The 25263-nt window shown below is 40.9% G+C and overlaps 2 protein-coding genes across 6 annotated transcripts in view; one reads left to right on the top strand and one right to left on the bottom strand.

The window, feature by feature from the left end:
• The window catches only part of PLCE1 (phospholipase C epsilon 1), a 293833-nt gene that overhangs the window by 244164 nt on the left and 24406 nt on the right, over positions 1-25263 (top strand). For all 4 annotated transcript variants that reach the window (XM_044753870.2, XM_044753862.2, XM_044753858.2 and 1 more), the window contains 7 exons: positions 2371-2478; positions 3845-3961; positions 6242-6400; positions 14369-14498; positions 18404-18525; positions 19442-19559; positions 24017-24148. In XM_044753870.2, coding sequence (XP_044609805.1) covers positions 2371-2478; positions 3845-3961; positions 6242-6400; positions 14369-14498; positions 18404-18525; positions 19442-19559; positions 24017-24148 — 886 coding nt within the window. The remainder of the gene's footprint in view (positions 1-2370; positions 2479-3844; positions 3962-6241; positions 6401-14368; positions 14499-18403; positions 18526-19441; positions 19560-24016; positions 24149-25263) is intronic.
• The window catches only part of NOC3L (NOC3 like DNA replication regulator), a 76126-nt gene continuing 65709 nt past the window's right edge, over positions 14847-25263 (bottom strand). Inside the window, exons 21-22 of one of the 2 annotated variants that reach the window (XR_011494867.1) lie at positions 16574-16668; positions 14847-14955 (exon numbers count right to left, since the gene is read on the bottom strand). Coding sequence is in view for 1 of the 2 variants with exons in the window: in XM_070486929.1 (XP_070343030.1) it covers positions 22407-22439 (33 nt within the window). In the remaining variant the exon portion in view is untranslated. Of the gene's footprint in view, positions 14956-16573; positions 16669-22387; positions 22440-25263 lie in introns of those variants that run through there. The other variant, XM_070486929.1, reaches the window with a different exon arrangement.

Raw genomic sequence — 25263 nt, 5'->3', positions numbered from 1 at the left:
CTTGGGAACTCAGTAGGTTCTCTGGACTGGAAAAAGCACATCCTTTTGACCTAAACATCCAACTCTCAATGATCTGCATGTCAGTTGACTCTCTATTATATTTTCTGCAACTTCCTGGTCTACGCTGCCTGTTTTCTGAACTCCCACAAGAAGAGTTAATTGGGAAGGAACTAGGCTAGGTCTAGGGAATATAAATGTGTGAATGTGTGTGTGAGTCCAAGTGTGAAAATGATAATTGTATTGTTTTCGTAAACCCATCAGACTTGAAGTTCGTTTGTTCTCCAGGTTAGTCCAGATGTCCCTCAAAGCATGGGTCAAATTTCTTTCCCAAATCTAGTATGGAATATGTATCTATAATGGAATGTATATTTTAAATTTAAAATATAAGGTACTTTTATTATGAAATGATGATGTGTCCTTAGAGTAGTTATGATTTTCAAAAGAGGACTTCTGTCAAGGGGACTTAGTTGCTGATGCTGAGATGATCAAGCAGTAGAGTAGGAAGGGTCCCTTACCCTACCCCCACCGCAGCTGCAGGCCTGCTTTTTTAGGTGCTGTACACATTGGCCTTGCACAGAGAATTCCAAGGTTAAAAGTAATTTGAAATCCATTGTTCTAGGGGAAAGAAATGAAGTGGGTGTGTGTGTGTGCATGCATGCATGTGTTGCTCCCAAGAAAATAAGCAAGGACCAATGTCCTCGCTTTCATTCCTACTTCACTTTCCTATATGACTTCAAAGAGTTTTTTTTTTAACTCATTAACATTACACCCCAAGTAGAGATTGTCATAGCCTTTGAATAAGGCACAAGAACCCCTCAAAGAGACTCAGACATGATTAAACCTAGTATGAAGATCCTTTTCTTTTATTTCTTATCACCCTCCCTCTGCCCTCCTAATTACCTCCTAACAGTACTCTGTAGGGCAGAATGGGAAGTGAGAAAAAACCCTGTTTTCACTCAGAAGTTTCAGCCCTGGTTTCCCTTTTCTATCCATATATGGAGGTCTTAAAGTCATGCAGACTTTGATAAAGACTTTTGGTCTTTTCATGCTGGAGAACCATCCAATCTGCCTCCAGTCAGTGAATGTTCTTCCCAGTATGGCAGGCTCACTATAGAGATGAAGCAGCCTCATGTTCCAGCTGTCATATTACACAACAATCTCCAGGCCAAAGCGATATACCTGTAGATACTCCAGCTGATGAAAGAAGCTGATAGATAGCCTTGGGATTCTAGACGAGAGAATCAGTCCACCTGGGAAGATTGGTCACCCAGGAACATTGGATGCTGCATACTGTGCAATGGGAAGAATCTAGCAAGTATCTCATCAAAAATATTAAAATAAGAGAGATGCCACTGTCTGAGTTTTGTGGCAGCAAGTCCGGTGGCCACCAGCCCTTAGTATTAGATTGCTGTCTCATGGAAATAGTTACGTGGATTCTTAAATCAGTGAGTCAGCCCATTCACAGATATATCCGCCTCTTGGCTTGAGTTACCCTTTCACTATGCAGAATCTTTTACAGATAGATTCTGTGGAGGAAGACATTGCTCCAAGCAAACATTACAAAGCTGCAACCCAAGCACGTTGTGTCAGGAGCTCTGCTTCCAACTCTAGATCTAGGATAGCAAATAGGTATCATCCCATCTGATTCATTGGTGGTGTTTCCTAGAGCACTATGCTGAAGAGTTCATGAGAGAATATATCAAAGCTTAGGGGCAGGTGTGCTGTGATTGATTACTGACGTCTGCTATGTGAATGGGAGAGGGGTGTTTATGGATTATTTGCCATCTCTGCTCTGGATGCTGTTCTGGGATTAGACAGCAAAGCAAATCCTTGATAACTCCTTGTTTCTACTCTTCTTAAATGCTACATGGTCATAGCAAGGGGATTAGCTGGTGGCAGAGTTTGGATCTAAATGGAGGGGATTTTATCCTGACTGGCTTCATGTAAATGTTTGGCCAGTTCATTTAGGAATCAGTGGCCTCATTTCCTCTGGGCTGCAGCATCAGCAACTTGACCTCCACTGACATCTGCCCAGATAGAGTACTAGCCTGGCTCTCTCATTTCAGGATATGCCATGTATAGGTCCCTTGAGGGACAAAAGTTGCTGGGGAAATGGTCAGATATTTTTGCTGTCAAATTTTACCTTCCAATAGTATTCAGCTCCCGTAAGCACTCTTTCCACCTGAATCTGTTCTCTCTACCCTGATTAATTGTGGCCTGTGGCCAAAATGCAGCATTTATTTTAGATCTTATGCCCTTCTGTGTTAGCCCTGAATGTGAACACTGATATGTTAAAGCATGTGCTGGGTTTAATTTGAGGCTTTATCTCCATTTGGTCATGTGAGGTGGATTCATTCATTGATCACACAGGTCCTTCTGCAAGGCTGTAGGAGCATAGAGTTGGACTGCTGGGATGGAGATGATGGGATGCCCATCATTTATCATGGACATACCCTGACAACCAAGATCCCCTTCAAGGTAATACTTCATAACTTTCTTTAAATCAAATCATGAAGTCATTGTTTTCATTCATCGTTTAAATCAGTGATTCTATCAAATTATACCTTAGGTCAAGTGTTCTTATCCTGGGTCTGAAGACTTCCTGAGATTGTTTGCAGTATTGATTGTGTAGGATATGCACATATTCATTTTTCTGGAAGTTGATCTATAGAACTCTCATTAGATTCTCCTCCAACCAAAGTTTAGTAACTCTTACCTTAAATTAGTTATCATGTAATGGGGTTGTTGCCATATGTCATAAGATGACATATAAAAGGCAAGGGCTGGGGCTGGCCGGGTGGTGCAGCAGTTAAGTTCACACGTTCCACTTTGGCGGCCCAAGGTTCGCTGGTTCGGGTCCCGGGTGCAGACACGGCACCACTTGGCAAGCCATGCTGTGTTAGGCGTCCCACATATAAAGTAGAGGAAGATGGGCATGGATGTTAGCTCAGGGCCAGTCTTCCTCAGCAAAAAGAGGAAGATTGGCAGCAGATGTTAGCTCAGGCCTAATCTTCCTCAAAAAAAACAAAAACAGCAGAGGCTGTTCTCTTGTTATAGGAATTAAGGGTCATTTGTCCTGGTTTCCTGCTGACAAAGGCCAACATCACCTGTTAGAAGATGATTAAATAATTAAAATTATAAAATAATGAGAATTAGTTCCACGTCGGGGAAATTGGTCACCCAGGAAGACTGGTCTTATTGGATTATTGTTTCAGATGCTAGGTAGTTTATTAATTCGTTGTACTACCCTCTTTCAGAGGGTCTTTGGCTGTGTAACATCATTCTTCTCTGAACTGTGGTGGGGCTGGGAAGGCATACTATTATTTCTGTCTTATTTGTGAAGATGGTGGCTAAAATACATTTTCTCTTGAACTCAGTTTTTTATGCAGCCCTGTTAAATCTCTTGCACTCTAGATAGAGGGAGGGAGTTGATAACTGGTTTACATATACACATAAATATATGCCTTATTGCCCCAAGAAGATTATACACTGCTTGAAAGTAGGAAAATATCTTACGCCTCATTATTTTTCATGCTGTAACTAAACCAGTGTCTTTTACCTATAGTATACTGAATATATATATGTTGATTTGTTAAATTCAGCATACTGATAGCTGTTCCTTATAGTATGTGAGCAAAACTCAATATGAACAGTTTAATGTCTTTATAGAAAATAGCCTTGTTCTCTTGCTTAATTTGAAAATATGTTTGAAAAGGGTAAAAACCGCTTTGGCCAGAGTCTTCTGAAAACAACAAATTAGATGCTTTCTGTGGCTATAAGTACCTTGCCTTCTGACACCCTGGACAGATACTTGAATTCTGATGAGCTGTTTTGGCTCTCATAGGAAGTGGTTGAAGCCATTGATCGAAGTGCCTTCATCAATTCTGACCTGCCAATCATCATATCAATTGAGAACCACTGTTCATTGCCTCAGCAACGAAAAATGGCAGAAATTTTCAAGGTAAGCTTTTAACTAAGATGTATCTTGGCATCGTGGCCTTTGTCTTGCAGCTGTTGTTGAGTTTTATATGGAGCCACCGTGGACCACACCACAGCTGGACCTCAGCCATGAAGCACATACAATTAGAGTCTCTCAGACCTGAGAAATGGAGATGCTCTGGGAGCTTGGGCTCTCTCAAATGGTCCACCTTTTTAGCTGGAGTGATAGGAGCATTGTTCTGTGGTCTCCTGACCATTTCCAGAAAGCCTTAGGAGATAAGGACAGACCAACTCTCCAACATTTCTGGTACCAAAAATCAGGGGTGCCAGGATGTCACCTGTCAGTTTTATGTAGGAAAGCTAAAAATATCTCAGGGCAAATAAGTCAAATCTTCTTGTGCCCACACTACAGATGAGGGATCCACATTGGCAAAGACCTTAGACTGGCCAGCACAGTTGCTGTGTTAACCTCGGCCCTTCCTGACACAAGGGAACTATATGCAGACAGATGCAGGAGCAGGTATTCCTTTGAACTTCCCCCTCCCTCTGGTAGAGGCATTTATAGACCTATGGCTCTCAGTGGGAGGGAGGGCACTGCCGGGGGAAGGTGTCCTCAAATACTAATGCCAACAAAACTAATTAGCCTTTCATATTGTCTTTCCTTTGCCATCATTTACTAAACCTTTTTTATTGTATACCCCTGCCAGTAAAATACTATAGCATGTATTCTTATTATACATTTATTGACTTATTTATAAATTATATACATATCCTACTTAACATATTTTATACATTTATTAAAACATGAAAAAATAGAATATAAAAGTGAATAGCATAGAAAAGATGAAGTAAAGAATTATTTTTAATACTATTATTTATTAATGGTACAAAACCCTTTTTGCTCTCACAAAAAAAATTGAAGTAAATTTATTGTTGATTTATTACTTAAATTTTTAGTGGGAGTAATATGATTGAATATGCTTTTTTATTTTTGAAATTTTTGTTTAAACTTTGTGATCAATGACTTGGGTGTCTGGTGGTAAGTTTAGTTTGTCATTTTGGTATTTGGTTTTACTAGCTACAGTAGCTGATTAAGATACCTTACAAAGATACGTGTATCCAGATGGAAAAGGGGCGTCATTAGCTGTGCTTGCCAAATCATGGTACTCATTTCTCAAATCCATTAATGATGCGAAGGTTTTTGTTGAAATTTGGCTAGACAGTTTGTATGTTTCCTGGTATCAATCAGTTTTTCTTAGAAACTTATTGAAAAGGTGTTGCCTTTTATATTTTTAACAAATGAATTCAAACTACACAAAAACCCTTCATTTGTAAGATTTTTTAACCATTAGAAAGTCTGCTTCCATGTTTCTTAAGTGTGCATATATGAGAGTTTTTATGTTAACATACATGGTTTCCTACAACAAAATCATATCACAATGGGAACATTTTTAGACATCTGCTTTTAAAATACTCCTTCCAGAACACAAATTTTGTCTAAAAAGCAATTACTTTCTCACTGAATGTTAGAACATTACCCTATCATACAAGACCAGATTAAATGTAATTTTATTATTTGCATTATTATTATTATCTGGTAACCACGAAGTATTGCCACCACTGCAAACACAGAATAATTCAGAAATTTTAGGACACTTTTTTTTTTTTAAAGAAAAATGTGTAACTTAGAAATACTCCTTTAACTACTTTTTCATGATATAAAGTGTGAACTTCTGTGCGGTGTAAGAGATTTTCATAGTCACTTTTCATCTCTTTATGAAATAGAATAGTTTCGAGAAAAGTCTTTTTATGAAATTAACCACAGTGGTGACGTCCTGTGGCACCTAGACTGCAATCATCCCAATCAGCTGGTAGCAAACTAAGCTGGGAGGGACGCACTGTCAGTCCCTGGGCGTCAGGACGTTCCCCCTGGTGGCTCAGGGACGGCTTCTTTCCTCCTTCTTCTTCCTAGGATTTTTTTTTTTTTTTAAAGATTTTATTTTTTTCCTTTTTCTCCCCAAAGCCCCCGGGTACATAGTTGTATTTTCTTCGTTGTGGGTCCTTCTAGTTGTGGTATGTGGGACGCTGCCTCAGCGTGGTTTGACGAGCAGTGCCATGTCCGCGCCCAGGATTCGAACAAACGAAACACTGGGCCGCCTGCAGTGGAGCGTGCCAACTTAACCACTCGTCCACGGGGCCGGCCCGCTTCCTAGGATTTTTTAAACAATTCAACTGTGCTGAAGTATCTAGTTGAATTATAGATAAAAGGGATTGCTTATGTGTTTTTCTGTATTCTTTTTAGACTGTTTTTGGAGAAAAACTGGTGGCTAAATTCTTATTTGAGAGTGATTTCTCAGATGATCCAATGCTTCCCTCACCTGACCAACTTAGAAGAAAAGTGCTTCTTAAAAATAAGAAGCTGAAAGCCCATCAGACGCCAGTGGATATCTTAAAGCAAAAGGTACTCTCCTGTTATTAAAGCGGCTAGGGGTAGGCTGTGTGCACAGAACAAAGAAATTAATGTCATTCTAAGCTTTTGGATCACCTGGTGGGAAACTAGTGTTTGAAGATTGAGTTTCCTTGAAGGATACATTTGATTTTTGGCTTTTCATTTAATAGACCAATAAATATTCTCATCCCACGCACCTTAAATTTTATTTTGTGAAATTGACTTCCCATGTAGAATGTACTTCTGTTATTTAATTTACTCTGAGCAGAATAATGTGTGACTCTTGTCTCTGGACCTGGGTTCCTGGCTGTCAATCCCACAGTGGTTGCTATAGTGCCCTGTAGGGAGAGCCCCCTGTGGGGAGAGACTTGGACATGGGGCTGTGACTCCTGTGGTCGATGGTGGAACCCCAATAGCAGCAGCCCTGTGGTCCCAGCATGGAAGGTGGCAGAGTGTATCACTGTGGCATGTGGACTCCAAGGCACTCCCATACCTGCCTCACCTATGGAGATCTGCACCCCAAGCACCACAAACCCACTTATGTAGGATGGCCCTCAGCCCAAGGATCCCTGAAAAAGTTTAGGTCCAGGACCACAAGTCCACATGCCAGGTTGCACTTACTTATCCCCCAGAATGGCAACTGCTAAAACTCTTTGTCCTATTTAAGAGGGCACTGTTGGCCATAAAACACCACTTTTGAAGCTTACAGCAACCAGGAGTTGCTGCATGAACCTCAGCACCCTGCAGGGGTAGAATGGTGCAGCTCCAGCCACAGAACAGTCCAGAGGTAAAACTAGGTGGCATCCTATAACTTTTAATTTCTCTCTTTGCCATCACCTCTAAGCCTCCAGGCCCTGCTCCAGTCCTGCTTTAGTGGTCCCCAGAGAAAAGAGAAGGCAGCAGAAGGATTCTATGAGCCCAAGATATTTGGAACCTTTGCCCTAAGTCATTAATAAAAATGTCACATTGAATTGAGTCAAGTGTTTGGCCTAGTTGAGTAGTCAATTTGGAACAATCATCAAATCGTCTAAAAGCTCTAATTTATAGAAATCTCGGGTAGGGCCTGAGTTTAAAGCCAAAGGATATATAGCTTGATATTGGAGAAAGAGCATTAGGTGGGGAGCTAAGATGCCAGGTTCTAGCCACTTACTCTGTCACAAACCTGCCATGTGACCATGGGCCAGTCAGTCTTTCTGGGCTTCCATTTCTCCATCTATGAAATGGGAATGTTAAGGTAACTAGCCTCAAAGAACCCTTCTGACACTAAAATCTCACAATATCTCTCCCGAGATGAATTGTGAGACCCCTGTCAGAATTGCAGACCACTCTGTAAACATTATATTATCCCACTTCTCTGGCTCTAGTTCCAGTGTTTCTTGCCATTCTAGAACATTACTGCTTCTCTGAGAGGCCCTTTGGAGCATCTTGTCATCTGCTGTTCTAGTAAGAACCAGGGAATTCCCAGATTGTCCGGCTCACCCACGGCGGGATTCCAGGTGGCCCAAAGTCCAGGCGAGTGTTAGGGGCTTATGTTATATCGCTTAGTAACCCTGGTGATTCACCAAAAGCCCGGATTACTTCAGATGCCCTAGAGTGGAGAATGAAGGGGAGGCCAGAGGCTCCATCATCTTGAGACCTACGCTTCTGAGCAGAAAAGCAGATATTTACAGAAGGGACCCTGAACCCATTCAGCCCAGCAGATTCCTATGATCAGGTTTGCCCTAACTAGAGTAGCTCAGGCTTATCAAACTTTTTTTGCTCAAGGATCCTTTCAGAGAATTTTGAAAAACTATGTACCTTTCTCATACATTTTTCCCCCTTATACATTTTTAAGGTGACATGAAAAATCTTATCACAAGTTTAAATAGTTGCAAAGGACATTTTTTCAAACATATTATTTATTATACATAAATATATCATAGATAACAGAAATTACATACAAACATAATATACAAAAAACAGTCCTTATAAATAAATCAGTCCAGTCAGCTAGACTTACCTTTGGTCAGAAAAAGTCTGACTTTATTTTTTCAATTTATAAACATTGTATTATAATCCCTATGATGACCATCTCAATTTTTAATTTTAATTCTAAGATAGATGGATGGATGGACAGACAGAGGAAAGAAGGAAGGGAAAGGAAGAAAGATATATAGATAGATAGGTGATAGATAGACAGACAGACAGATAAGGCATGGAGCCTTGCACATGTTTGGTGCCTGGATGAAATTAAATGCTCCCATTCTTTAGTTTCTCAAGACTGTCTGTCAGGAGCTCTACATTCTTTTTTTTTTTTTTAAGATTTTTTTTTTTAATTTTTCCTTTTTCTGCCCACAGCCCCCCAGTACATAGTTGTGCATTTTTAGTTGTGGCTCCTTCTAGTTGTGGCATGTGGGATGCCGCCTCAGCGTGGCCTGATGAGCGGCGCCATGTCCGCGCCCAGGATCCGAACCGGCGAAATCCTGGGCCGCTGAAGCAGAGCGCAAGAACCCAACCACTCGGCCACGGGGCTGGCCCCCAGGAGCTCTACATTCTTAACTGTCCTTTTGCTGCCTTGGGTGCTTTTTCACCTCATCTCATGCATCACAATAAGATTGTTGATTGATAGTGAGAGTTATGATTTCCTTTGTAAAATAGGAGAAGAGCAATTATGAAAAGAAGATGCGAAGGGAGAACTAGCTGACCATAAGTTTGTTCTCAGGCAGGATTATTTCTAGAAAAGTACACAGAGATGTGGAAAATCTTGAGTCTAGAAATTGACTCCTTTAAAAATATATGAACCTGCACATCCCCAGAAGTCTTTGCATACCCTGTAGGTACACATGACCCATTTGAAGATCACACACAGCTCTATGCCACGAGTTACAAAATCAGTCACCTTCAGGGGCCAAGCGGGAAACATAAATATGAGGAGCCAGCTGGATATATGACAGTTGGAAGTGGTGAGGACATGAGTGGAGCGTGCATGCCCTCATAAATGAACAGCTCTAATTAAATTCTTTTTAAAACACGACACCAGCCAAACTAGTCTGGCCTGGAAGTGGTCAGCCCCGAGGACCTCCAGTTTGAGGCCTCGGCTAGGTCTACCTTTGTCCAAATCTGTACTCTCAAAGCTGCTGCAGAAGGCCTGGCATTTACTTAGGTTCCAGAGGCCATGAGACCTATGGTTATGGGCTGTGTTATGAAGTCATTTGACTAAAATATTAGCATGTGTTCCCTAATGCCTGGCCCTCCTGAAGTGCTGCATCAGTAACTGCCTGCCCATTGGGCACTCTTTCTTCTACCACACTGTTCCTCCGTGCTGTTTTCTTTATCCAGCAACTACTGCCCACTCCTCACTGCCAAGAAGATAGAGCTTCCCTTTGCATACCTCTGTGGTCTTCCAGATGTGTTTGAAGTTCTCGTGGCTGTTGCCTTTCCCATTCCTTTCATAGTTATTCACAGTTACTTCTGCAGCCTCCCTTCCACTAATGAATAGATCGTGTTGTGACAGAAGTCTCCTTTATGGTGAGCCCAAATCTTCCTTCCTCTTCCTCCTACTCTTTGGCACTGCTTCTTCCCTCTGCAGCTGCACAGACTAATTCTGTATCTAGAGAGCTAGCATGTGTCTCCCCACCAGCTTTTCTCTTCTCCAAGCTAAACATTCTTGTTGTGTCAACTGTTCCTCAAAGGATGTGGCTGCTAAGACTTTTCACTTTCCATTAAAAATATTTTGATATTCTTAAATTTGTGGATATTCTTGGATTTGTCAATCTTAAAACATGATTTCCAGAACTAAGTTAATGCTCCAGACAGGGTCTGTGACAGCATGAGGACAGTGAAACCATCACCTCTTTTAGTTTGAACTTTATACCTCAGTTAATGCAGCCTAGGACTATTACCACTTTTAAAATTCTGTAACACACACCAGGTTCATGTCGAGTTTGTGGAGAACAAAAAGTCTTCAGTTATTTTCACACGGACTGTTCTTATGTCTCGTCTCCTCATTGTCCAGGTCTACACTGAGTTTTAACCTTCTGTGTGCAGGAGCCTCATATTTATCTCTGTTATATTTGCTCTTCTTGGTTTTGGTACGTTATTGCAGCATACAGTGTTCTTTGTGAATTTTGATATCTGTCATCCAATGTGTGTATTTGCATTTTTTCAAATTGTGCCTTCATCCCAAGGTGCCCTTGAGCCAGGCAGCTAAGTGGAGAGCCCTGTGGCCCTTCTTATAGAGCGTCCCTGGAGTTTAAGTGATGAGCCCTCCTGTCTACTGCTCTGCTCTCTCACAGCCCCCATTTCTCCAGAGTCCACTTCAAATTCTTTAGGTATAAAATAGAAAACTGAGATCTGGCCAGTTATGTGACTTTCTCAAAGCCACCCAGCTCATAGTGGCAGAACTAGAATTCAGATTCAGACCTTCAGGAAAAGACATTTTCAAAGGCAATACAGGTTTCAGAATACATTAATAGGAATTACGGGGACACTTCTGAAAACATAGATTCTTGGGTCCCAAATCTGCCCAACTCAATGAGAATTTCCACAAGGAAGGCCTGGCAATCTGTTTATTTAGAAATACTTCTAATCATCCTGGAAGTTTGGAAACACCACTTATCTGTTGTTTCCCACAAAGTGAGTTACCTTATCCAAAAAGTCTAAATAGGTTACTGGATAGATTTGTTCTTAGTAAACTCATGCTAACTCCCGCTAACCACCTCTTTTTCTGTGTTCTCACAACCAACTAATTAATTCATTCTGAAATTTTGCCCAATATCACCTTGATACTTCCTCCTTTATGATTTCCACAACTTACCTCTTCCTCTTTCTGGAAAAATGGGACAATGTAATGCCATTTCCAGATGCTTATTTAAGATCACTTCCAATCCCCATGATTTCCTCTCTGGACTGACAGTCGTATCTATAAGACCTTTTAGTTGCCTGGCAGGTTGTGGGTCTGGACCTAGTGATGTTAGTTCACACGAGGCTGGGTGTGCACAGACGGAACCCCTAACTTAGAAGGCCTGGGTCATTTCCACACAGGGAACTCCCCCTCAGCAAGGCTGGACTGACTCAGATCGGGATTTATGAAGCCCTTCATCTGCCCCAGGCTAGTGCTGAGGCTCTTACAGATGCTCCCTAACTATACTCCACCAGGTCTCCAGTATTCTCACCTTGGTATCCCTACTTCCACTCTGCTAGATTCAAACAGTTCACACCAGATCACAGGCACTGTGCTACGTGCTGGGGGAACAGAGCAGAGTAAGACATGGCTCCTGTCTAGACCCATGTGAGCCAGTCTCCTCATCTGACCCCTCACTCTAACCCCCTGACTTATATCTGAATTGCTTTTATTCAGAGCTGGGGTCCTGTTTTTCTGCCTCAGAATAAATAGGATATTGCAAAGAATAAGGATGTCAGCTCCTGGCTGTTCATTTGGCCACTTCTCCCATACTTCCATACTTCCTGCACTGGTGGAAGGATTTGAGCATCTAACAGACCTTGCACTCCACTTTCTGACATTGCTAGTCTGTGAGTCTTTGAATGGCACCACGCCTAGCATACAGTTCTCACACTTTTCTGCCAGTGGGCCCACCAAGCTCTTTGCATCATCATTCCCAGCACTCGGCCTACCTTGAATGCTCGCTACGTCAAGGACTTTCTCTTATCCATGACAAATAGCCTTGCTTTTGTGGCTCACTTGTGCCTAGAGCAGATTTCCCAGACTTTTGAAGAATGCTAATCCTATGAGACACTCTGAAAAAAGAAAAGAAAATTCCCTGGTTCAATAAGCGTGGGAAATGCTGCGCTGAGATCTTTGAAGAATCATGATGTGCTTTAGCATATTAAATGAAGGCTATGTGAAACGCTGTAGTAGGAATGCGCTTCAGTTTGTTTAAGCTGCTGTTTCTAAACTTCCATTGTGTTTTGTGGTTACTTTGTCATTTTTTACATAACAGCTATTAACACCCATGGACATAGTGTTCCATAAAACCCACTTTGAGAAATCCCAGGCTAGACAATGCTCAGTTATCTGGAGTGGACTGCATGGTCAAATATTTATCTGGCTGTAGACATAGCCTAAATTGTATCTTCCTTATGTGTACATTTTTATTGTAAAGGTAATATAACCACATTTCAGGAAATTTAGGGAACAGAGAATTATTTTAAAACATACATAATTCCAAGACCAAACACAACCTATATTTCAGGGATTCTTAGCCTTGGTAATATCCACAGAGAGAATTCAGGGGGTCCATGAACTTAGATACAAAAAAAATTACATCTTCATTTTCGCCAGCCTCTCGCTGAAATTTAGCATTTCTTCTGATTATAGATGTAGGGAGCAAACCACAGTAATGTTGGCAGCACCCATCTATGTCTTTGTCACCAATAGAAATCACAGCTTTTTCATATTATATCACAGTAGTTGCTAATATCTCTGAGAATTATTTATGTTAATCACTATTTCAAAAACATTACTTGACCTACCATTATATATTTTTTACTGTGTTAATAAAGAAACATATATTCCCATAGCACAAATTCATTTTTTCCACCATTTGATAACTGTATTCAACATTCTTTTTTCCTTTGTAATCTTATGTATTTTATGTATTTAAAACGTCATTCTGAGAAGGGATCCTGCCTCACCAGATTGCCAGAGGGGTCTCTGCCACAAAAACAGGTCAAGAATCCCAGCTGTGGGCCCGGCCCGTGGCCAAGTGGTTAAGTTCGCACACTCCGCTTCGGCAGCCCAGGGTTTCAAGGGTTCGGATCCTGGGCACGGACATGGCACCACTCATCAGGCCATGCTGAGGCAGCGTCCCACATGCCACAACTAGAAGGACCCGCACCTAAAATATACAACTATGTACTGGGGGGATTTGGGGAGAAAAGCAGGGGGGAGACAAAACAAAAGAAGATTGGCAACAGTTGTTAGCTCAGGTGCCAATCTGTAAAAAAAAAACAAGAATCCCTGCTATATTAACATTTAATATCCAGCCTTTTGAAGCATGTCATTTTATATTAGTGCAATCATTATACATAGACAGAGAGATATATATAGATACTGAACAAAGAATATAGAATGGTATATATATTTACATAGATACATGTATATATGTATATATCTACATGTATAAATATTATATTTACACACACAATTCTGGAGCCTTTGTTCAGTAAATATATATCACAATTCTTTTTTCATGGCTCATTCTCTGAAGCAGATATACCATAGTTTACTAAGTCCACTCCTCTACTGTTGAACTTTTGAATTGTTTCCTGTTTTTAATTCAGGCAAGGAACGTTTGTATATTTCAGATTATTTCCTTAAGCTAGGTTCCCAGACCTATATTTATTCTTGTGTCCTGTGATATCCCATCACAGTAATTCTAGTCGGATGCAGAGGCACATGATCTCCCTGGCAGCACACATCAAGTTTTTGGAAGTTTCTAAGCCTATTTTGTTCATCTGATTTATGGTTTAGATGAAGTCTGTTGAAAAACTTTATTTAAACCAAGTATTCTTTTGGTCTCTTTGTCCATAGGGATTCTAACATTTTTCTCAAGGTCAGGGGCCTTTAGATATTATTTTAAGAAGGAAAGAAAAAACTGTTTCCTAGCAGAGATTTACTTTTCAAAATTGATGGGCCAATTCACTTCTTTATCATTTGGGATTGGTGGTGGTTCTCTGAAGCACCAAGGGTTCTCCTGGAGGGTCTGCCCCAGGGAACCCAGCTGGCTGGGCACCACACGCGATTCCTTGTGATTGTTTCTAAAAGCTCCAGGATTCCTCCTGTAAGAATGTTAACTTTCACCCAAGTATTAACCTTGTACTTTAGGTGAATTTAGATTTTTATGTCCTTTCCCAAATGAATCAAAATAGGATAAGCCACTTTTAATGACTGTGGTAAGCATTCGATGGTCATTTGAAAGCTATAAATGAAAGGTCAGTAGCTTAGCATCTGCAGTCTTTAATTATTGACATATCTTACAGGCTCATCAGTTAGCATCCATGCAAGCTCAGGCGTATAATGGCGGGAATGCCAACCCTCCACCTGCTAATAACGAGGAAGAGGAAGATGAAGAGGATGAATATGATTATGACTATGAATCCCTCTCTGATGGTAAGAGAAACAGAACCCTATGCTATGCACAGGGAAATGCCTGGATGATTTTCTGGTGGTTTCATTGGTGTCATGTTTTTTTTAAAAAATGTCTGGCATTCCATAGACTAACAATACAAATTGTTGTAATATTGTCCAAGAGTTTCTGAATCCTGCCAGTTAGCGAGAAGGACCAAGCAAGGAAAGGGATTCTGTTAGCCACTACAGCCACCACTCAAGGAAAGAGGAGGGTGCGGGATGCAACACAGGGGTCACCCTAAGTGAATTTCTAGAGGAAGAGGTGGAATTACAGCCGAGAGACCCCATTCTCACCTTTTCAGTTTCTGGCATGCCTGATGCTCTTGGCAGGAATTGTAGACTGTGGTGAATCTTTTCTTTCTCCTGCACCACCTGCAGGGGGCAGCGTCACGTTTCTGAGCTGTCTGCCCCTCCCTTTCACCGAATTCACGTCTGCTTTCTAGGAGTATGGAAAAGAAAGAGCATCATTTCCCTCTCCTACCCCCCACCTTCCTGGTTCTCATATTACTAAGCCAACCAGGCATCTCCCTTTGGCCCCACCAAAGGGACAAAACATGGGTGTTGGCTAATGGTGCAATACAAAAAAGTCACATGAATGATGTTATCTGCAGAATATAGATGAAGGAGAATTAGGTTTCAGGTGTGTTTCGTTTGCACTAAATTAGCGTCGTTTCTTATAGATTGCAAAATGTTTTCTCAGGTACTATTACTAATGATAGCCTGTTTCATTTTGGCAACTTCTAAAAGAAAACAATGTAGTAATGAAAAATGCCAAAGTTTGTATTTGCATAAACATTGTATTTGTAGGAAATATTACTTCTGTGTAGGATAATTGTTTTGCTAATATGCTAATATGCTCAGACCAGCAATCATTTGCCATTGGCATTAAGACAGCCAAGCCACACTCCTCCAACTCTCTGCTTCTCACGTTCCAGGACGGTCTCCTAGTCATGTTCAGTTCCACGAGCCGCCATCATGGCAGCAGTTACTGTCCGGTCTCTCTCCGCCCCCAAATACAATACTAGTCTATGTCCATTTAATATGTGTCCTCAGTAATAGTTGATTGCATCATACCATCAACTAAAAGCTAATTTACTTGACTTGAAATCCTGTCACATAATACAAGGGGCATATTCTCTAATGGGGAGTTAGAGAGAGGAAGAAAATGAAGAAGCGTCACGATAATTTCTTGTATCCTATTCCTGAAAAGTTATGGGAATATGAATATTTTTATACTGACTTATTCTTCCCCGTGAATCTCAACTACAGTCGTGGTGATGTTGTCCCATAGAGGAACAAATTCATTCAGATCAGAAATGAAAACCACACTTCAGAAATGAATCAATCCAGATGTCATTGCCCCTGTAAGAAGTTCGTACAGTGGGAGATAAACTCACTCTATCATAAAGTACCCCTGTGTTTTTTTCTGTACTTTTGAGAACAGAAAGGTGAAGGCTTTTCTTAATTATTAGTAGCATTATTATAGGAGTTTTTGATATGCAAATAAAATGAACAGGTAGAGGAAGGATCTTTCTGACTTATTTTCAGTTAACAGAGTAAGATTTAAACCCTCCTCCACTGAATTTCTCTAATAGTTGCATGCTTTTTTAAAACCCGTATGTGCTGGGGTGAGGTACATGGTAAGGGTCCCCACCAGGTTCTGCTCCAGTGGACCGTGAGACCTTAGGCAATGTCCTGTCACCACTCTATGCCTTAGGTCCCTCAGATGTGTAATGAACAGGTTCTGTTACACATTGACTGATAGTCTCCCTTCTTCTAGCACTAACATTTATGATCTGTGATAACTTAAATCCACTACCACCACATGATTATCTCCCATTTCATTGAAGGATTCCTCTGACTGGCTAATTCCCAAACAGGCCTTGAAGTTATGCCATGACTTGTTTAAGCTCGTTGTATTAAGGCTTCCTTATGCTACTGTTAAATGCCCTTTCAATCTTGACTTTTGGTTGTGGTTTGTGGTGCCTCACTCATCTCTGCTTCCCTCTACCATCTTCACTTTCTGCAACTGAGATGAGAAGAAAATAGCAACCTACCTGCTGTGGGTAGGACCATTGCCAGCTTCTTAGGGAGACCTCAAATGTTTCTAAGCTTCTTGTAATGATGGGTCCCTTTGAGGATGAGACGGAAGCTGTGATCAGAGAAATACACATGGTCTCAAATTTCTGCATAAAATTGCAGGAGTTTTCACAGACCTTCTGAGGCCCTCGCAGGCATCTCAGATTAAAAACCCGTCTCTAGAATCTGGGTGTCCCAGTTTATCTCTGTGAAATCTCTAGTCCTCAGTTTTCACATCTATGAAATGAGAGAATTCGTCTAAAGCCTCTTTTGGCTATAAAATGTGATGATTTCTAACCACAAAGTTAGTTCCAGAAAATCGAAATTAAGTTGCAAATGAGGCTCATGTATTTCAGAAACTGCTGCTCTTGCTTTTTTGGCCAAGAAGTTCTTAATGAATATTTAATTAAATTTCATTAAAGAAATATAGATTAATTTTTCCCCATCTTGCTGTTTATCCTAACTAGCTTTGAACATGCACTGGAATATAGATTTGAATTTTCAACTTAATATAGACATATTCTATGATGAGATTGCATGATTCTAACAAATTAATCAATTTCTATGCATTTGACATAATGTATTACTGGGAGTATTACGACAGTCAGTAACTACAAGTATGTAACGTGAATGTGGCTGCCTGATTAACATTAGTAATGTGTGCACTTCTTTTATAGCTAGCCCTTGCATCCCTTAATAGTCAAAATGTTAAATTGATGGAAGATTTCTTGTTTCATTTACTTTATAATCTAAGCTGTTGTTATTTGTGCTTTGCTTTGTACCTTAGTTTAATTTATCTGGCGTTTTGTCTTATTTTCCTTACTTTCATCCCTTTCTGATTCTGTTTTTCTGTAGCAGATGTCCTTACTGCTTCTCCTGCTCCTAACAGTCAGGAAGGTAAAGCCATTTGAACTGGCATTTTAACTGCATGAATGTCGGTGTTCTGTTTCCATTTTCTTAGGCCTGATTAGCATGAAGTTGTGACACTTATGTGAATAAACATGTAAAAAAATGATTGATCTCATTTACTTCTTGGCAGTCTGCATGCCCTGATTTGACAGAAGGACACTGTGGTCTAAGCGTTTGTGGTCTTATGAGATAGTAAATCTTGGGTGAGAAATGAGCTTTCTTGTTTTCCATTTTAAAAGAACATAATCCTAATATAGCTCTAACACCTTTAAAGTACTTTTGAATAGAAATATCAAAATAAGAGCAAAGTATAAGATTATCTGTCATCCTTGAGGGTTTTTTTAGATATATTTTAATTCCTATCCTTAAGATTTTCACTTAATAAATCGATAAACAATTATGAAAACTTTACTTGCCAGTTAAGTATAATTGCATTGCAGATAACAATGTCTCTTTTCCCCTGGTTTTGACATTTCTAGAGATAAAGGAAGCTGATAGTTTCATTTTAAAGTGAGTGATTAAATCATGTATGCACCATCCAGAAGTGCTTCAACCACTAAATCCTTCCCAGACTCGCGTGCTGAGAGCTTCCGGACACAGGGTGTCTTCCAGAATGTTGGCACCGTTCCAATCATCTGTATGCAAATGAGCCTTCACCTTTAGATTATGTCTGTATGGTACCAAAACTACCAGTAAATGAGTCCGTTCAATAAAAAATAAATATATCATTTGACAAATTTAAAAAATTATACTTTAAGCCATCCTTTTGGTAACATGTAGCCAGAGCTTCCATCTGACAGATAAGCACGAGTGTCTGGGTATCCTTGCAATGATGTAGGCGTAGCCCTTAAGTGAAGCATTTGGTTCTTGTTCACTGAAGCCTGCCAACTCATTTTCAGACAACATTCTAGAAGACAGACCTGAAAATAAATCATGTAATGACAAGCTTCAGTTTGAGTATAATGAAGAAATCCCCAAGAGGATAAAGAAAGCAGATAACTCTGCTTGCAACAAAGGAAAGGTAGGTGAATGGTTTCTGATAAATTACACTTGGACCACGGTACTCTTGTAGGTTTCTCTCCCTCCCTGTCCCTTCCCTTCACCTTTCCCCTCACTTTCCCTTAGATGCCAAAGCCCACATGGTGATGATATGGGACACCCACCTGCCATTTGTAGAAGGTTAGTCATTGATTCATCCAACCAATACCTACTGAAGGTACATTGTGTGGCAGGCACTGAGGTGGCGCAGGAGGTGGTTTGGTGATGGAGACAAACATGTAAACAGCGCTTGTAGATAAGTACAAAGAGCATGATTACACAGTGTCATTCGAGCATCAGGGAAGATGATGTTGGAGAAGGAAGATATGGCCAAGCAGACAAAAACAAGGCATTCAGGCCAAGAGGACAGCGTGGTACGTTCACGGAATTGCTAGAAGTTTTAAAGTTGTTTGGGATGACCAAGAAGATAAACAGGGCCCAGCTTGTGAAGTGTTAACAGAGGAATGACACTGAGAATAGAAAGAGAAATGAAATACCCAGACCCTGTTCTCAAGTGCCTCACATTATATAGACTCTGAGCAAATCTACAGACATAATTACAGTGACACTGTTGAAGAACAAAATAATAAAATATCTCAAAAATTTGAGCCACAGAAGATACATAATCAATCATCTATTCATTCAACAAACATGCTTTGACTGTTCCACATTTAAGACACTGGCCTATGCCCTGAGGGAAGATGAAGGGTGAGTTAGACTCATCTCTTGCTCAGAAAGCTTTTGTTCTAGGGTAGGTGTTCTGACATGTGTAAGGACAAATATAGAGCAAGGTGAAACACCCAGATGACATCAGAGGGGAACAGATAAAGAGCTTTGGGGATTCAGAGGTGGGTGGCATACACCTTCCGTGCAAACTGGTATCGTTTTTCCCTTAATAGGTTTATGACATGGAACTGGGAGAAGAATTTTATCTTCCTCAGAATAAAAAGGAAAGCAGACAGATTGCACCAGAGCTTTCTGACCTGGTCATCTATTGCCAAGCAGTAAAATTTCCAGGTAAGAGTAGGCAATATCATCTATGACATTTAAAGATAGCAAAAGATAAAAAATATGCTATTTATTTAATCGGGCAATGTGAATGCTCTCAAAATACCTAAATTCTGTTGCTGAAATCACTGTTACAATACCTTCTAAATATTTATTTATTTATTATTATTTGCATTGATGCCTATGAGGAAAATACTATAAAATGTTCATTTTTCCAGGTCATATCATGTATTTTCATAACAGTTAATAATAATGATAATATTCAAATATCTAATAGCTGAAATTTATTAAGCAGTTAAATACCAGGATTTGTGCTAAGTATTTTACATACATTATCTTATTGACTTTATAATAATTCTATGAGGTATGTGGATTTATCCCCATTTTTAAATAAAACAAAGTCTGAGAGAGATGAAGTAATTGCCCCAAGGTTTCAGAGTATATCAGTTAAGACTCTTTTGTTTGAAAGTGGCAGAAATGGACTTAAAGAGAAAATTTATTGGCTCATGTGTTGAAACATGAAGAGATACACAGGTTTCAGGTACAGCTTGATCCAGGGCTTTCCTCTCTCCCCACTTCTTACTTTGCCTCCACTGTGTTAGCTTTATTCCCTTTGTGGTTGCAAGGTGGCCACAGCAGGCTGGCACTATGTGTTTCCAGATTCAGCTTCAGTGTAAGAGTCTCTTCCAGAACTTTCAGCAGCAGTTTCATTGTTTTTTGTGGGTCCTTTGCCCATCTCTGAACCAGCCCTGTGGCCAGGGGCATGCAGTGCTCTGACAGTCTGGGGCCTATGTCACATGTCCCATCCCTGAGCTGGGTAGCGAAGCTCCACTCAAACCACAAGGACCAAGAATGGGGTTTCAGTGGGAGAGAAGATTTCCCCAATTTCTAGAAGTACAAGGTGGCCTAGTGGTTAAGATTCAGAGCTCTCGCCACCGTGGTCCAGGTTTGTTTCCCAGTCAGGGAACCGCACCACCCATCTGGGAGCTGTCGTACTGTGGCGGCTGTGTGTTGCTGTGATGCTGAAAGCTATGCCACTGATATTTCAAATACCAGCAGGGTCACCCAGGGTGGACAGGTTTCAGTGGACCTTCCAGACTAAAACAGACTAGGAAGAAGGACCTGGCCACTCATTTCCAATAAAATTGGCCATAAAAAGGCTACGAATAGCAGCAGAGCACTGTCTGACAGAGCACTGGAAGATGAGGGATGACGCAAAAGAGCAGGCAGGGTTCTGCTCTGCTGTCCACAGGGTCGCTAGGACTTGGAATTGACTCCATGGCACTAATAACAAAGTACAGTGAACTTATGCTGATAAACCACTTCCTCCCCAAAATGTGCATTTCAGTTACTAAGTGGTAGAACTATGATTCCGGAGCCTCTCTATCTCCAAAGTCCTGCCTGCCCTTAACCATTGCACTACCCTGCCTCTCTTGTTAGGGGTGCTTCAGTGAGCTAACCTGATTGCGTGTCCCACAGATGGGACAGTGAGAGGTGGAGGGCAGACAGGAAAGCCATAAATATATGGAAGTCAGAAAAATTCATCTCATACTAAGAACAAGGATTCCCCTGCATAAGATTTCTGAGGACAGGAAAACAGCTGGAATTGGGAGATCTGTCTAAATGTTAGTAAACAGGGTATATAAACTTGGCCTCAAGAGGGGAGTTACAATACCAACCCTCATTTTTTTCAAGATGGTCTGAACAGCTCCTGGCTTCCAGAGGCTTATCTTAAGCACCATTTCTCACACTCTGCCCTGCAAACAGGACAGAGGTGTCGGGCTATTAAAAACTAGGTAATAGTCATCTTTCCACACACCAAGTGAAAACATCATAGATAGAACTGTCTCAATTTGAAATTTTCTCCTGTGAATTCTTTTGAAACTTTTGGCAGCTGCTGCTGTTTATCTGCTAGCAGATTCTGTTGCGGAGGACGCGAATGAGTAAGTAGCAAGCAGCGATTTCAAAGCAGCGCAAAAACCTAGCCGTTTAGGTTTAGTTTCACAGATTGTGACTTTCTGTCACACGAGTACAATATGACCCTATTTGCAGCCAGTGAAACTGTCCTTAGGATGGAGTAGAATCCTCTTCCTGTCAGTCTCATGGCCTGCATGTCCTCCATCATGGGAACAAACGTGAGGACCGCTCGTCAAGACTCACACGCTGCCTCTCTCGTTCTTTATCAATTCAGCCGAAGTTGTACCCAAACCATTTTGCTGGCTTTGTCTTTTCTTCTCAAGCACCGAGTAAATAAAGAGCACGAATTCCCAAAGATAGTTGAAGTCACCATGAAAGATAAAGTTTCTGTACCGATAGAGAATGGTGGAAGCGTCAAAAGGTCATTTGGCCCAGCTTCTGATCTGAGGCGCAGGCTAAGCAGGGGCTTGTCTGGCTTGTTTTTAAAATTCCAAGCATGCTGTTTTTCAGAAGTGTTTATATAGCACACATTCTTTATAGGTATATTTTAATTTTTTTTTTTAGTAATTGAAATTTCTTACATTTTTCTTTCCCCAAATTTATTTCCTTTCTCAGAATAACTAAATTGTGTTGCCAGAATCATTGTTATAATACCTTCTAAATATTTATTATTATGCTTTGTTTTGACACTCATGAAGAAAATACTATAAAATGTGCATTTTGCTACGCTATTGATTTTACGTCTGCTGCGTCATCACCGTTAGCTGACCTTTCACCAACCCAGTTCCCTTCCAAGGAGCCACATGCAAAAAAGTCTTCACAGCGGTGAGGCACCGCGAAGATCACATGGCAGGACCTCCCCCAGAAGTAAAGTAAATTCCCCAAGATCACGAACCTGCGGCAGTGGCCTTGACTCCTCAGTGACCTTGACTAGGGCAGTTATATAACTTCTCTGCTCTTCACATTCCTTATCTGTAAAACAGACATAACAGTCCCAACTTGCAAAGTTGTTGTAAAAATTAGCCGTAAAGTAGAGACTGTAATTAGCACACTATCTGGAACCAGTTGGCTCTCCGGAAATGGTGATGGTTGTCATCGTCCTTGGTAAACAGGCCTGCAGGGCGGATGAAGGTTCTTGGTTGCTCCTTCGGTTACTTCTCTGGGCCTCTGCCGATTCCTTCCGCTTTCCTGATCACCCAGCCCTTGTTTTGTTGCGTCCTTGCCTCACCCCAAGAAAGCAACCAGGCTCTTCACAGGAGGGCCCACATACCCCTGGGGGATGTGGACATGTGCCATGATGTGTGCAGAAACCCCAGAAGGATCGCAGCCCCACACTCTGGCCCCTCATTCGTTTTACCTGGGAGAAAATCCATTGTTACCTCATTGTGTAGTGGGCAGAATTCACACAAAATCTTAAGATAAAGCATGAGAACTGACCAGTCCAAGTTTGTATGTCTTCATGGTTTCAGATGCTTCAGAGAAAAAAAATTTAGAAGCCCCACAGCTGCTATGAACTCAGCACTTTCTCTGAACAAGATACTCTCTGAAGTATGTATATATATGCATTCTCTCATTTAATCCGAACCATAACCCTTTTGCAGATGAAGAAGGAGTGGTTCATAGAGGTTAAGTAACTTGTGTGAGGGCGCACCTCTAGGAGCAGGGTTTAAACCCCAAATTCTCCATTCTTATTAAACACTCTGTTATCCTGTCTTCCCTGATGATGTTCTCGGAAGGTGTATTTTCATCTCAAAGAGGACCCCCTGAATGCTGCTTCAGATGAAGAAAATACTCTAATGGTACAATTGTAGACAGTGGGAGTGGCTGGAGACAACTCTGGCTTCCCTGGTGCCTTTAAATCGCTCCCCCTGCACCGGAGCCAGGCCTGCGTGGTATGCATTCATTTCCTCATTCGGCAAATATCTATGAAGTTCCTGCTGTGCACCAGGCACTGTGCCAGACAGGAAGGATCCAGGGAGTGGCTGGACTAGGAGTGAGAAAGAGAAGCCGTCAAACATCATTAGCATCATAATATATTTCCCATTTTATCCTCAGACCAACCCTGTGAGTGAGTTCCCATCACTAGACCCATTTTGTTGGTAAGGAAACTGAGGACAGACAGGGTAGATGTTGAGTCAAAGCTCCTGCTGGCAGGAATGGAACCCAGACAATATGACCCTAAAGCTCAGGCGCTTAACCTTTCTTTCATCTCTCCAAATTGAGTAATGAGGCTGATAATTACATATAGACAGCAGCACTTTCTCTTCATGTAATTTTTCTAAATCTTTCTGGTGCACAATTAAGTGGGTGATTCTGTGGTCATTCCATCCTAATTATGCAGTTCTTGTCATATTTGCCTACAGAGATTAAAAACTTTGCTATAATTGCCTACAATGCTATTATTATCGGTGCTAAACATGCTAGTAGGTCTTCTGTACGAGGTTACGACGGAGTAGTAGGACTTCAAAATAAACATTAACAGGGATGGAAAATGTTGAGTTCCCTTGCCTGTAGTTTTTGGCTTATTTATTTTCATTTTATGGGAACAGGCCTGTCAACTCTAAATGCATCTGGCTCTAGCAGAGGAAAAGAAAGGAAAAGCAGGAAGTCCATTTTTGGCAACAATCCGGGCAGAATGAGCCCTGGAGAGACAGCATCGTTTAACAAAACATCTGGAAAAAGTAAAGTCACCTTCTGACAGTATCTTTGCTTGATTCTGCATGCTGGATGATTCCCATATTTTACTGTCTAAGCACTTCCTTTGAACTTTTTAATTCGTTTTTTGTTCTCGTGAATGTTCATATTATCTGTATGATATAAATATTATGAGTTTACACTTTTCACATCCTAAAAAATGGCATTTCACTGAAGACGTTCTAACAGTGTTTGCCTCTAAGGTAAAAATTGGAGCCACCTTGGAAAATTCTAGTGGTTCTTGGAACTGCCCTGTTCACCATTATAACTCCAGAAGATATAACCATTTTATTTCTAATTACTTTTTATTATAAAAGTAATAAATACTCATAGTTAAAAACTCAAACAATACAGAGTATTATTAAAATTCCTTTCCATTCTCAATGTCCCGGTTCTACTCCCCGGAGGTAACACTGCTAAGTTTATTGTGTTTTGTTCAAGAAAAATGAGATCCTTTTTAAGATAATCCAAATGGGATATAACTCAACATACTTGGATAACTTTTATACTTGCTATAACTTTTCACATAGCTTTCTGCACATATATCGACCTCGTTCTCCTTAATGCCTCTGTGTATTCCATTGTGTGGATATATCGTCATTTATTTAACTACTTCCTCACTGGTAGAAAGTTTGGGTTGCTTCCTGGGTTTTTTGTTGCTGTTCTCTTTTTCTTCTTCTTTTTTTTTTTTTTTGGAGGACGATTAGCCCTGAGCTAACATCCACCGCCAATCCTCCTCTTTTTGCTGAGGAAGACCAGCCCTGAGCTAACATCCGTGCCCATCTTCCTCTACATTATATGTGGGACGCCTGCCACATATAAAGCAGTGCCTGAGACTGCACCCGGGATCCGAACCGGTGAACCCCGGGCTGCCAAAGCAGAACGTGCGAACTTAACTGCTATACCACAGGGTCAGCCCTGCTTTTCTTTTTTTTGCTGTAAAAAACAATGCTAGAGTGAAGACCCTTGTACGTACATTGTTGTGTATTTGTGCAAATATACCCACAGGACAGATGAGGTACTGAGGCGAAGGACTTCAGTCATTTAAGTTAGTGTTGCTATTCTCATTTGAAAATTCTCTAGCTATCATTTTGTTTCAAGG

This window comes from Equus asinus, chromosome 2 (assembly GCF_041296235.1).
Source record: "Equus asinus isolate D_3611 breed Donkey chromosome 2, EquAss-T2T_v2, whole genome shotgun sequence".
Classification (NCBI taxonomy): Eukaryota; Metazoa; Chordata; class Mammalia; order Perissodactyla; family Equidae; genus Equus; species Equus asinus.
Note: the sequence above shows the minus strand (reverse complement) of the source record. Positions and strands in the feature narration are given on the sequence as shown.